The 14,634-nt window shown below is 40.0% G+C and overlaps 1 protein-coding gene across 1 annotated transcript in view; it reads left to right on the top strand.

The window, feature by feature from the left end:
- HMGA2 (high mobility group AT-hook 2) overlaps window positions 1-12,871 on the top strand; it is a 261,705-nt gene extending 248,834 nt beyond the window's left edge. Inside the window, exon 5 of the mRNA XM_073651710.1 lies at window positions 2,833-12,871. Coding sequence (XP_073507811.1) covers window positions 2,833-2,877 — 45 coding nt within the window. The 3' untranslated portion in view covers window positions 2,878-12,871. The remainder of the gene's footprint in view (window positions 1-2,832) is intronic.
- The last annotated feature ends 1,763 nt before the right edge of the window (window positions 12,872-14,634 follow it).

Genomic DNA, 14,634 nt, shown 5'->3' with positions numbered 1-14,634 from the left:
ATACAAGTCAATTTAAACACAATAGTGCATTTCTCTTGGCTTAACTAATCTAATCATCTGGCTTATTAAGATTTTAAGCTGTATCATCACATAGACTTATAAATAATTTTTTATTACAAATTTTTCATGAAAATCATTTTTGAACTGAAATGAGCTCACTAACACTTACTGAAATTGATTTTTTTCCCTGTGAGCCTCCTCTTGGTACATTTACGCTTGTGAGTAGCATCTGGAATGTCTCTCTGAAGCATCCAACTGTAGTCTTCCATCATTGTAATGCTCCATTTTCCCTGGTATCTTCTTTCCATCTCTTTAATGTCCTGGTGGTATCGTTCACCTTGTTCTTCACTCATAGCTCCCAGATTTTCAGGAAAGTAGTCACTGTGGCAATGGAGGAAATGTACTTTCAAACTCATCAGGCAACCTAAAGCTTGAAATGCTTTCAGCATTCGTCCGACGATCTTTTTGTAGTCAGAATCTTTTTTATTGCCTAAAAATGTCTCTACGACCTCTTTAAATGCAACCCACCCTTCTTTTTGAGGATCTGTCATAGTATTGACAAACTCTTTATCAGCTATAAGCCTTTTAATGTCTGGTCCGGCAGACACACCTTCCTTCAATTTTGCCTCCAAGAGGTTTGGAAACTTGGTGACCAAGTATTTGAATCATTCCCCATCTCTTGGAAGTGATTTTACGAATTGATTTATCAAGCCCAATTTTAAGTGGATAGGTGGCAGAAGAACTTTATAGGGAGGTACCAAAGTTTCTCGGAGGACATTCTTTTCACCGACTGTGAGCACCCTCGGCTGCCAACTCTTCTTAGTCCAGTGATTTTGTTGGTCTCGACTGTCCCACAGACACAGAAAACAAGGGTATTTGGTATACCCAGCTTGTTGCCCGAGCAGCATGCACAAGACCTTCAAATCTCCACACACTTGCCAACCGTGGTCTTCATATTTAAGTTTACGAAGAACCAATTCCAAGTTCTCGTAGGTTTCCTTCAAGTGTACGGAATGACCTACAGGGATGGAAGCGTAAAAACCGCCTTTGTGGAGTAAAACTGCTTTGAGACTTCTTTTTGAAGAATCTATAAAAAAACGCCATTGCACTGAATCATATTGGATTTTAAATTGACCCATCAAACCTTCGACATTGATGCAATAAACTAACGTGTCTTCCTGGGCAAAGTAAGGAACGAACTCCTTTTCATGATGTCTGAACCATGAAAAAGACACTCCTGGTAACAATAAATTCCTGCTTTTGAGCCTTGATCCGAGTAACTCAGCGGCATCTTTGGGAAGATTCAAGTCTCTTCCTAAATCCTTCATCTCCTCCTGGGAAAATTTTTTTGCTCTTGTATCATCTTCAAAGTGAGAACTTGATTCGTCATCTGGTTCAGGTACGATTCCACTTTCATCGGAGCTAGGTATCTCTTCCAAGGTAGCAGGGGCCTTGGGTACTGGTATATCTGTGCCATGGGGGATAGGACGAATTGCTGAGTGAAGATTGGGGTATGAAATGAAATGATTCCATTTATAATTAAACCCTTTCACATTGCATGAACAAAAGTAACAATCGTCACTATGGTTCTTTTTCTCTCGCCATACCATAGGAATCCCATAACGGAAAGCGTTTTTCTTACCCTTTAACTAATTTCGGAGGTCATCAACACACCATTTGCACACTTTATGAGATGCCCAAACTTTATCTTGATCTCCAGGTTTTAGTATGCGAAGTATACTTTTTTCACAAAGTCTGTATATTCACCACAAATGAAACAGAAACGGTCAGGCGAATTAATTCTCTTCCACAAAGCCATAACACTAATTTGGGGAAACACGGTTGAATGAAATTCCAATTCAAGTTTCTTGAAAGCATAAGGACCTTTCATTATGTCACTAACCACCTGACTGCCACCACCCAATCACGCAGTTCCTATTGATATTAATGGGGAAAGAAAATAAGCTGCCTGCCGATGATTCACACAAGAGTTTGCAGAAGAACCTATAGGTTTGTGGCAAGTCCTGATGTTTAGGATTTTTTTCGATATTTTTTTCATTATAAAAACACCAAAATACATGGAAATTATATGAAAATAGTCAAACAGCTTTTTAGTCGCAGACCTGTGAAAAATCTGATTGCCTGTGCTTCAAACAAGAGGATACTATATATATATGTTAGCCATACATAAGAAAAACATCAGCATCACTGTCTCTCACACTCTCCACTTCACTTGATGCCATAGATTTCACATAGTGGTGCTCAACTGGAAGAACTACACAGTAGAAAATTTTCAGTAATAGATAAGTGAAACGTTTCATCAAAAATGTATTGTTCCAACATGGTACAGGAATACAACATAGAAACACAGCATTAGGTCCAATGTTCTGTGTCTCGACATCGAATTCCTGTACCATGTTGTAACAATAAATTATTGGCTAAAGGTCTGTGATGAGTTCACTTGTCTTTTACCTATATATATGTTGCCTGCAGGTGATGGAAGAGCAACTGGTAAGCGACCCCTAGATATAACACAGTGTGGCCCTGTACTGTTCTACTGCAGATCAATGGTATGCTTTTAACAGTGTCGCATGAGGTGCACAAGGCCAAACAACTATTGAATCACTCTCATTAATGGGAAGTAAACTGCAGTGATCAGACTGCTAAAGGTGTTAATTTTTTAACAGTTGATACCACCTATTTTTTTTGTGGTCTGTATCTGGGATAGTTGCTACTTTTCAGTGATATCTGACTGTTTTCTCTTTCAGTTTTCTATTTTGAATCAGGTATGGCAAATTTGGTTATTTTTAATCATTCTACTTTTTCTTACAGGGTGAAACAGAAGAGGCCTCCTCACATGAATCTGAAGAGGATTAAACTGCAACCGACATGAAATTCTACCTCAATAAGCAGTTGTGTTTCTTAGGTTCAGATTTAGTCCCTTCAGTTTATCTGAATCTCAGAAATGAAGACACTGCCTTGACCACTTAATTTGTACTACCACCATCTCTCCACTTCTTGCCTAAAGGCAGGAACAAAGTCACCCGACCTCTATAAGAACTTTCAGTTCATTACTTTCTTTGTAATTCTTTAACTGTCCAAGTTTTAGTGCTGAGAAAAAAAAACTGCTGTAACACGGGGATACAGATAAATGGTGATATTTTGATATTTTTTAAATGCTCTTTTATTCTTAACCTACTAATCAAGTATTATGTGGGACAGACAATTTTATATCAGATTTTATTTTTGCCACTTGTTGCACTGCATAAACATAAAGATACTTGTAACATAAAGTATGTTAAAATGGGCATTGAACTAGAAAACTTGGTGAATATCCTTAAAGAAGTTGTACACTAATTGGACAACTCCTTGTCATCCCCCACGCTTTGCCCCGATAAAATAAAAAAGCTTATCCTCACCTCCCATGCTGGCGCCGTTCCCGCAGTGTCGGCACTCGCTCTCCCTGGGGCTCCCGTGCTGTTGTTGGCGCTGGCGTCACTGTCCCCGCCTCCTGTTGAATTGAACATGCCGAAGGCAGAGACAGTGACGCCAGCGCTGTTTGGGCGCCAGGGTCACGTGTCACAACAACCACATGGCAGCCCCGGGACCGCGAGTGCTGACACCGCTTGAATGGCGCCAGTATAGGAGGTGAGTATAGGATTTTTTATTTTATCAGGGCCAAACATTTAGTTCAAGAAGGGGTTGTCCAAGTAATGGACAACCTTTTTTAAGTAGCTTTCAACCAGCTAACCTTTTCATATGATAATTACCCCATAGAAACCAAAGATTGAAAATTCTGATTCCCCCAAATTTTTGCTACCTTTGCCTTACAGCTAGTGACTGCTGATTTATGCATATTTTCTATGGTTCATGAAAAATTGTGGGATCAAAACTAATTATTTAAACTAAACAATACTGTTTTACCTGTTCATCTTTAAAACGATATTGCATTTAGTGTTGAGCAAATTTGTTTGGCATTTCAAATTCGTGTTAGGGGTTCCGGCTTGTTCAAGCCCAAAAATTGGCTCCGCCCACAAATCAGGGATGTTCGTGGGCGGAGACGATTTTTTGGAACCCCGAACACGAATTTGAAATGCCGAACAAATTCGCTCAACACTAATTGCATTATATAGGTTTTCTTTTTTCTAGGTATCATAAAAATTGGAAGAATTATTCCTGCTTTTTGCCATTTTTTTTTGCAAGTATAGAATGCTAGAAAAACTATTGTCTCCAGAATTGATTATACCAACTGCCTACTTTATAAAATACATATCGATCTTAGACCACGTAAAAGTTGGTGTACATACTATACAGATCCACGCCTCAACAGCTCATACAATCCTTTTTGAAAAGTAAGTCTCAATCTCTGTCCACCTAGCCCACATATCCTATTATTATGCCATGAATGACTTTGTCACAAACACTTAAATATCAGGATTTTGCAGCCATTATGACATGGATTTTAACAGTATACCATCCACATCAGATCTATAAACCTATTTATTAATGTATACAGTTTGTATCATGAAATCTGATGACAGATCTGCTGTAAAATGTCGGAATGGCAGTTAAATCCTGATATATAATGGTTTGTGCCAACTTAGCCATTCATGGTATATATATAATTTATTTATTTTTATTTTTTTAAAGATCTCATAAAAGGTATCTAGTGTGAAATACACTGCTCAAAAAAATAAAGGGAACACTCAAAAGACACACCCTAGATCTGAATGAATGAAATATTCTCATTGAATACTTTGCTCTGAACAAAGTTGAATGTGCTGACAACAAAATCACACAAAAATCATCAATGGAAATCAGATTTATTAACCAATGGAGGCCTGGATTTGGAGTCACCCCCAAATTTAAAGTGGAAAAACACACTACAGGCTGATCCAACTTTGATGTAATGTCCTTAAAACAAGTCAAAATGAGGCTCAGTATTGTGTGTGGCCTCCACGTGCCTGTATGGCCTCCCTACAACGCCTGGGCATGCTCCTGATGAGGTTGCGGATGATCTCCTGTGGGATCTCCTCCCAGACCTGGACTTAATCATCCGCCAACTCCTGGACAGTCTGTGGTGCAACGTTGGTGGATTGAGCGAGCCATGATGTCCCAGATGTGCTCAATCGGACTCAGGTCGGGGGAACGGGTGAGCCAGTCCATAGCTTCAATGCCTTCATCTTGCAGGAACTGCTGACACACTCTAGCCACATGAGGTCTGGCATTGTCCTGCATTAGGAGGAACCCAGGGCCAACCACACCAGCATATGGTCTCACAACGGGTCTGAGGATCTCATCTCGGTATCTAATGGCAGTCAGGCTACCTCTGGCAAGCACATGGAGGGCTGTGCGGCCCTCCAAAGAAATGCCACCCCACACCATTACTGACCCACTGCCAAACCGGTCATGCTGAAGGATGTTGCAGGCAGCAGATCGCTCTCCACGGCATCTCCAGACTCTGTCACGTCTGTCACATGTGCTCAGTGTGAACCTGCTTTCATCTGTTAAGAGCACAGGGCGCCAGTGGCGACTTTGCCAATCCTGGTGTTCTGTGGCAAATGCCAAGCGTCCTGCATGGTGTTGGGCTGTGAGCACAACCTAAATCTGTGGACATCAGGCCCTCATACCACCCTCATGGAGTCGGCTTCTAACCGTTTGTGCAGACACATGCACATTTGTGGTCTGCTGGAGGTCATTTTGCAGGGCTCTGGCAGTGCTCCTCCTGTTCCTCCTTGCACAAAGGCGGAGGTAGCAGTCCTGCTGCTGGGTTGTTGTCCTCCTACGGCCCCCTTCACGTCTCCTGGTGTACTGGCCTGTCTCCTGGTAACACCTCCAGCCTCTGGACATTACACTGACAAATACAGCAAACCTTTTTACCACAGCTTGCATTGATGTGCCATCCTGGATGAGCTGCACTACCTGAGCAACTTCTGTGGGTTGTAGAGTCCGTCTCATGCTACCATGAGTGTGAAAGCACAACCAACATTCAAAAGTGACCAAAACATCAGCCAGAAAGCATTGATACTGAGATGTGGTCTGTTGTCCCCATCTGCAGAACCGCTCCTTTATTGAGTGTGTCTTGATAATTGCCAATAATTTCCATCTATTGTCTATTCCATTTGCACAACAGCATGTGAAATTGATTGTCAATCAGTGTTGCTTCCTAAGTGGACAGTTTGATTTCACAGAAATCTGATTTACTTGCAGTTATATTCTGTTGTTTAAGTGTTCCCTTTATTTTTTTGAGCAGTGTAGTTGCAGATAAAAGTATTTTTATACTGTTCTCTGAAAGGAAAACAATGAAAAAAAAAATCCCTCCGGTTTCATTACATTACACATATTTCAAGATGAAAATGAAAATGCACATCTGCTCAGAAGCAGGAATATTTTTGCAAAGGAAATTGAAAATACATCTATGCATTGGTGTCATGTATAAGAAGAAATGCAAATTGGATTAATGAGCTGTCAAAATGGTTGATATGAGGAATGGTTTTATGTTCCTGTCCATAGTATATGGATAAAATTATTGGAACACCTGTAGATTAAAACTAGAGCAGCTTTTATGGCATCCCATTCCAAATCCATAGGCACTAATACGGAGTTGGATTTCCCCACTGCAGCTATAACCGCTTTTGCTGTTCTGGAAAGACTTTGGAGCATGTGTGAATCTTTGTCCATTAATCTTGGAGAGATCATACACTGATATAGAATAAAAGGGCCTGTTTTATAATCTCCATTGTTCCATGGGCTTGCGGTCAGGACAGTGACTTTCCTATGTGCACTGGGGTATAGTTATGTTGGAATAAAACAGGGATTTCCCAAAACTGTTCCCACAAAGTTGGAAGCATGCAATTCTCCAAAATATTTTAGTATGATGAATGTTTTCCCTTCACTAGAAAGTCTAGAACAACTCCTGAAAAACAATCGTACAGCTCATATAACATTACATTCCTGCAACAAACTTTACAGTTTGCACAATGCAGTGTTCTCCTGGCAGCTGCCAAACCCAGACTATCCATCAGACTGCCAATAGAGAAGTGTGATTTGTTACTCCTTAGAAAACTTTTCCTCTGCTCCATAGGGTAACATTTAGGAAGGAAAGAAATTTCACAAACTGACTGGTTGCAATGTTGGCATCCTGTTACAATACTATGCTCAAATTTATTTAGTTCTTTAGATGCGCCCCAATACTTTTGTCAATATAGTGTACATTTGTCTTTGCTGTATTGTTTTTATACATGACCCCATTGTCTAAAGCTTTTTTTTAAACCTTATAGAATTAGGATGTCTGCATGCATATTGTGCTTTTAGTTTGCTGAAGGCATAGTAAGAAAGCAGTTGTTATCTAAGAAGACAGGACTGTTGTATTTTTCTTTCAGTAAAATGGCACATACACCTTTTGAGTGACGGGCTCTATCTCCATCACATGTGACCATGATGATTCATCTGCACAGTTCTGAAAAAAATGCATGTACACAAATCAGCAATAACATTAATACCAGCTGTCTAATATTGCTTAGAACCCCTTCGTATTGCCAAAATGGCTCTGATAATGTTATGACTGATCAGTGTAAATTGCCTTTTTGTATGAATTTGGCATTTTCAGGTTTACTAAATGTATGTATTCAAAATTGAATACATCAGTAAGTTATGATGGAGTAACAGATGAATTGTTGTAATGCAGTTAGTTCAGAGAATTTGCAGAATCAAAGTGCCTGTACAGGTTAGAAACACTTAGCTGCTTTCTTCCCAAAGCTGCACCACACCTGTCCATGGATTGTGCCTGGTCCCTCATTATGTGAGGGTATAAACCAAAATAATTATTATAAACCAAATGGGGTCTAATAGCAATCTTAAAAATGTAAAAGAGGTTGTCCATTTACATTTTTTATCTGTTTCCTATTCATAAAAATATCAGACAGCCATACTTACCCGTTGCTGCTCCTCCGCCAGCTCTCTGCTCCTGTCACTGGTCATCATGTCGCCAGTCTGGAAGACGACCAAGGAAAATGCAATACAATAGCAATGAGCACACCTAAAATAACGATAACCGTTAAAAAAACTTAAAACATATACTGACATCCACTGTATACAGTAAAGAAATAGGCAATAAGCTAAAGATATAATTGACATGTGCAGCAAGACATGAACTAATTAAGTATATATATTGACCAGGCCGGCTATGTATACAGATGCAATATCGAATACAGAGCTAAGACCTGTGAAGATACATGTAATAAGGTAATGATCAAAAAGTAACAAAAATGTTCTATATACCAACCAGTGTGGTAATATACCAAACAAGTGTAACAGCTGTAAAGAAAAAATAGCCACATATTGAACCCAATAGCGAGTGTGTCAATAGGTACCAAATAAGCCCATAATATGATAGATGAAGCCAAATGAACAAACTCAAAAAGTAGACCATAACAATAAATGAAGATGTAGCCTGGAGAAACAAAGCCCTCTGGGTTAGAACATAGCCTGAATATCAGTAAAAGTAGAGACAATTACAGCGCCTAATTGAATGGAAGCATAGCCTAGATGTCAGTAAGAGATAGACCTCATGCGTATCGCTGCATGGTGCAGCCTCATCAGGGCAGGTGTGCTCAGCAGACTGGTGCCATCTACATTGCCCAGTTCTAGTCTGCAGCAGCCACGTGACATCACCGCTGCAGTCTCATTAACAAAGACCAGGGGCAGCTGCAGAGAGCAGCGCTGTGTTTGTGGTTTCTTTTTCCTTTTTATGAACCGGAAACCAACAAATGAAAAAAAAATTATAATGGACAACCATTTATTCACATAAAATACATGTGACACCTCAGCACTTGCAGTTAAAGGACTGCACAAATAACAAGTAAATCTTTACAAAAATGGCTGGAAACAACCATGATAAAATCCTAGTGATATATGTTTGGCCAGTGTTATAGTGCCAGTTGGCCCTTAAGTTATCTTCTTCATCCATGAAAGGGATCATGTGTATCTACAGCTCCATGGGATTATATGTGTCCTGATACTGAGAATATTATATTCAGGATTTGTTGGTGACTCATAGCTAATAGCAAATAAAAGCAGAAAGAAACTTCTACAGCAGCAATTTTGTACATTGCTTTTACACAGGACATAGCTCAATGAACATCAGGGTCATATGTTCAATTATATGTGCCTATCCCCAGAACTAGCCTTACCAGCAGATGTTTTACTCTCCTCACTACTCATGACTACCTCTGATATTCACAGATCCTTACAGCCTCATTATTGAATGCTGCTAAACTCAGTATATTGCAGACACCTGCAATAGAGCAGTTAAATATCCATAATTGCATTTTGTATCTACTTCAACAGAATAAGACCGTTATGCAAGTAATATCATTGTTTGATCATGTTGTTCCTTAGATTTCAGCTTTGTATTTAGATTTCTGTATAATGAAGTGTTAACTTGAATATATTTTTGTACTGAATTCTAGGTTTTTAAGGATATTCTTTCTGATAATACACAATACAGAACAATGTTATCCTCTTTTTGATATATTACTGTCCATATGTGTACCTCAAATTTGTGTTGGTAAAGGAAAATGGAGTGATTGATAAAAACAAACAATTGTACCTCCAGATTTCCAACTAGGACAAAGTTACCTTTTAGATAATTTCTACAACATTTAGGACTGCAGTTAATCCCTAACCAAGTGTTTTGTAGAACATCGTACTAAGTAAACACATATGTCGGTCCATGTTTGATATTGCCTTCATCAATACTTGAGAGCTAAAAGCAGTGTCTTGTTATAGCACTCTATTTTAACTTACATGGATCCCCTATGCCTTCTAGTGAAAATCTTCAAAAAAAAACTTGAAGCTTTGTAGGCGGGAAGATGCAAGTATGGCTTTTGCATAATGCAATCATAAGTATGTGTTTAATGTAGTGGACTGAAATGTATTTTCATGTATTTTACACAAATGTGATTTTATATTGTTTCATTAAGATGTATTATAAATTCTCAAGTAGAGTTTTTATTCTGTTTGTTTAGCCAGTATTTACATGTTCTTAACATTGTATTAATAACTGGGCAAGAGGGAGTTCCTCAGGTGTGTCAATGCGGTCTGTATCATCTCCAAAAACACTATGTACCTGCAGCTATAGGCTATAAGGGGTAATAGCATTTAAATCATGCATGGCTGGCTTACTAGAGCAGAAGCTACAGGAAATAAATGAAGTTGCGTTCTCTCTGCAGCTGCTCACTTCCAGTTATCAGGGCGCTCCGTGGAACTATTACAGTCATCACTCACTACACCAGGGGTGAGGAACCTTCTTTCTGCCAAGGGAGACTTTAGATATTTAAGCCATCCTGTGGGGGCCGTACAAATTCTGCACCCACAAAGTAAGTCTTGATTCTGGCACTGGTGTCAGGACATAATTTCTCATTGCACACACCTCAGCATGCAGTAGTGAACGCTGTGTGCGTGTGCTCACAGAGCAAGAAGATATTAAAAGGCCGGTGTCCATCAAAACACAGCTGCTGGCCCAAGCACTGTGGTCCCCAGGAACCTGCCCGGGAGCCAGAGTAAAGGTCATGGCGGGCTGTAGATGGTCCTCGAGCCTGAGGTTCCCCACCTGTGCACTACACAGCGTTCTGTAATCATTCCCCTGCACTTTGACAGCCTGCTTTGCAGATACACACAAGTTGCAGAGCTGGATGTCAATCAGTGTGCAGGGGAGAGATAACAGCGTGCTCACTGAATAGTGAGTTGAGACTGTAACAGCTCCCTGCACTGATCCAATGATTCGGAGCGAGCCACTGCCAGGAGAATAAAACTTAAAGGGACTGTCAGCTCAGGATGACTGTTCAAACAGTACAAGTACAGGCACTCAGTGCATCATGGCGTGGCCAATCATTTATATTCACCTTCCCACCTGCCTAGTTTCCATCTATCTCTGCCCTTCTCTGACTCTATGAAGATGTAGCTGTCAATCAAAGAAGGGAGGGTGGAGATTGAGGGAAAACAAGCAGGTGGATTTAAATGATTGGACCCGCTGTGAAGCGCCGAGCGGCAGGACTTAGTTTGAACAGTCATTCTCTGCTTTAATTTCTCCCTGTAGCTGCTGCTCCAGCAGGCCTTCCAGGTATGATTTAAAGGCTATCTACTTGCAGATTACCATGATATCTGCAGGTAAATAGTGTTTTTGGTGTTGACAGGTTTCCTGTAAGAGTAAATTTGGTCATTTTGGCAGACTTGCAATTGTTCTGTTTGCCAGTTACAAATTTGAGAAGGGTTTTGGTGAATATTGTCAGTAGAGAGGAAAGGCATGTCTGATGAAATTGCTATGTTACTATATTCAGTTCTCCCAAACTATATCTTGCTGTCTAACTGGATTAGATCATAATGACATTCACATAAGGCCTAATTTTGCATAGTCATCTCTTCTCTACCAAAGCTCTTAATATGTATTATTCTTTGTATTGGCAAAACACATATGCACACTGTGTAAAATTTTGCTTGTACCTCTAAAATGCAATCTTACCTCAAAGGATACAGAGGGATATGCACCATTAGTGATCCTAAAAGGAGTTGTCACATCACAGAAATTTATGGCCGGCCTGCATCTATCTTCACTGGGGCCGACTGATCACCTGTTCCAACTGCTGCTACGATCACCCACCGTGGAGGTGGCTGTGAATGCACAGCTCTTTCCATAACTTTTGTGTGAGCACTTTTCTGGAGATCTCAAAGTCTCACCTCTGGGACCCCTATGTATCAGCTACTTATCACATATTCTGTGGATGTGCCATAACTTGCTGTAATGAGACAACCCCATTAAGGCAAGAAGACTGCGTTTACTTGATGTGTAAACCTTTGTAATGCACACTATTCTTTTTACTACATGAAACATAGCATGCTTGCCAAAGGTATGAATCGGCAGTGTCCTTTTATATAAATATAAATTGCATATGAATATGACATGGGACATTGAAATGAAAACTGTATCCGTAACATTGATTTTATTTGCCATACAACTTTCATTTTTCAAGAGTATTTTAAGAAATGAAAGCTGTGTTGTTGCTTTCTATGGGCTGCAGGTTTTTTTCTGTTTGAGCATTTTTTGTGAATCTTCCCTATAGTCTATATATTTACAGAAATCACAAAAAAAACACCAGAACAGATTGTTATAAGTGACTTCTTATTAAGATCATGTAATTTTGGCCTATGTTTAAAATGAGGAGACATATTTATTTTCTGTTTTTCAGGTTGATGTAACATTCTAAGCCCAAATTTTCCATTTTTCCCATTTGGTATAAAGAAAGAAAAATATAATCTAAGATCAAAAATACTATTGGATAGTTTGAATTAAATTTGAGTGATCTTTCACATATGAGGCCCTGGTCCTTGTAAGCTGACAGCTGAGACATTATGCACTGAGGAACTCGTAACTCTGTGGTGCCCATTGTGTTTTCTATGTTTTTTAGTACAATCAGATAAAGACATTACTACCTCTTAGGGCTTACTATACCTCATTTTTCAGACTGAACAAAAGCAGCTGGTGGCCATCCAAACAGAAAGAACATTATAATTTTTTATACATATAGTTTATTTTTGTGGGAGATAAATTTTATAAGACTGTTCTTTGCTGTTCTTGGTCACCTGTACACAAGACTGGACATTTTACTTTTCAGTTCTTCAACATTATTTTGATGATGTAAAGAAGCGAAAGTATCATAATGCTTCCCTGATGTTTGCTTTTATTCTTGTTCTCTGAGTGTCCTCTAACCTTTGCCTCGCTCTTTTCATAGACCTCATGTCTGTGATTGTACTTTAAATTGCTTGCTTGTTGAACATATTTCTTTAATGTCTGATTAGCACAATAAATATTATAGCCTCCAATTCCCTACATTGTCAGTGACATTTTTTTGATAACTGGTCAATTAATAATTCAATAAAAATATGAGAACTATTCCGGAGCCACATTGCAAAATTGTCTGTACATATTTAGTTCTGCTCTCAGCTGAGAAGTGGATGCACTTGTTTCTAGTCATGGCAACAATCTGCGGACTAAGCGCATCAGCAGCAGTACAGAGCACTTAGTGTGCTACAATGTATTAGTCTAGATTCAAAGCTGTTTATCTCAAGCTAGGATCACGCTAGTGTTTGGAACTCCATTTTTCTGCTCCATTATAGGAACAGAACTAATGCAAAAAAAGATCTCCATACTATAATTGTATAGGAATCGCACCAAATGAACTATAATTATAATGGAGTCTGTTTGAGTCCCTGTCTTTTTACCTGAAAAAAAAGAGCAGAATGCTGCACTTTTTTTCTGGTATAAGTGATGCAACCTCCTAATAGAATCTTCTATGCAAGTCTGAACCTGGTCTCAAAGTATCATCTAAACCGGTGGCTCTTAAAGGGAATCTGTCACCACTTTGGAGTTATCAGACCTCTACTATGAGCATACAGGGTATAGAAAAGTAAATCTATACTTACCTGTATGGCCCATAGTAGAGGTCTGAATACAGAGAAATGTAGTTTTATCTCCTTGGTTTTTCACAGGTTTGGCGTTCCCTGGACGCCAAGCTATCCCTGCCCATCTGCTTATTATTCCAACAACTCCCCGCCTATGTCCACGTTTACCATACCCCCCCCCCCTCCCCGCACGTCACAGGTCTCTGTGACGTGCGCTTTTTTTCCCTCACCTCCCGACACATGCGCAAAGAGCGGCTCACAGGGAGCGCTCTTTGTTTCCTCCCGGGCCCATTTGGCTGAGCACAGTGCCGCAGTGCTCTATTGCGCAGGTGCCGGGAAGTGACAGTGACTCCCCGGCGCCTGCGCAATGAAGCACTGTGCTCAGCCAAACGGGCCCCGGAGGAAACAAAGTGCACTCCCTGTGAGCCGCACTTTGCGCATACATCGGGAGGTGAGGGGAAAAAACGCACGTCACAGGCACCTGTGACGTGCGGGGAGGAATATGGTAAACGTAGACATAGGCGGGGAATTGGTGGAATAATAAGCAGATGGGTGGGAATAGCTGGGCGTCCGGGGATCGCGAAGCCTGTGAAAAACCAAGGAGATAAAACTACATTTCTCTGCATTCAGACCTCTACCATGGGCCATACAGGTGTGTATAGATTTACTTTTCTATACCCTGTAGGCCCTTTAAGGCCTTGTTTGCATACTCTAGCGGTATGCACCTTTGCTATTAGTAGACCATTTATTGAATCTGATGCTGCTGCAGTCACAACTTGTGAGAGGACATGAAAATGTTGCTAAAGCATTAGTTCTGAAAATCGATAAGACTTGGTGCCATTCCCTCACATATGCTTTAGCACTGCAAGCTATAGCTTTTGGGGGGGGGGGGGGGGGGGGAGTATTCTAGTAAAAGTGAACTCCACACTGCGCACCTATTAAATGATATAACAGCTGCCAAAATAAAAAATGCATTATATCTCATTGCATATACAGTAAGGAAAATGAGTATTTAATACACTGCTGATTTTGCAAGTGTTCCCACCTACAAAGAATGGAGAGGTCTGTACACTTCAACTGTGAGATTCAGAATGTTAAAAAAATCCAGAAAATCACATTGTATGATTTTTACATACCATATTTTTCTTACAATAAGATGCACGTTATCATAAGAGG

This window comes from Phyllobates terribilis, unplaced genomic scaffold, assembly GCF_046119375.1.
Source record: "Phyllobates terribilis strain yellow unplaced genomic scaffold, ASM4611937v1 Scaffold_11__3_contigs__length_659146591, whole genome shotgun sequence".
In the NCBI taxonomy this organism is placed as follows: domain Eukaryota; kingdom Metazoa; phylum Chordata; class Amphibia; order Anura; family Dendrobatidae; genus Phyllobates; species Phyllobates terribilis.
The sequence above is the reverse complement of the archived record's forward strand: the minus strand, read 5'-3'. Positions and strand labels throughout refer to the sequence as shown.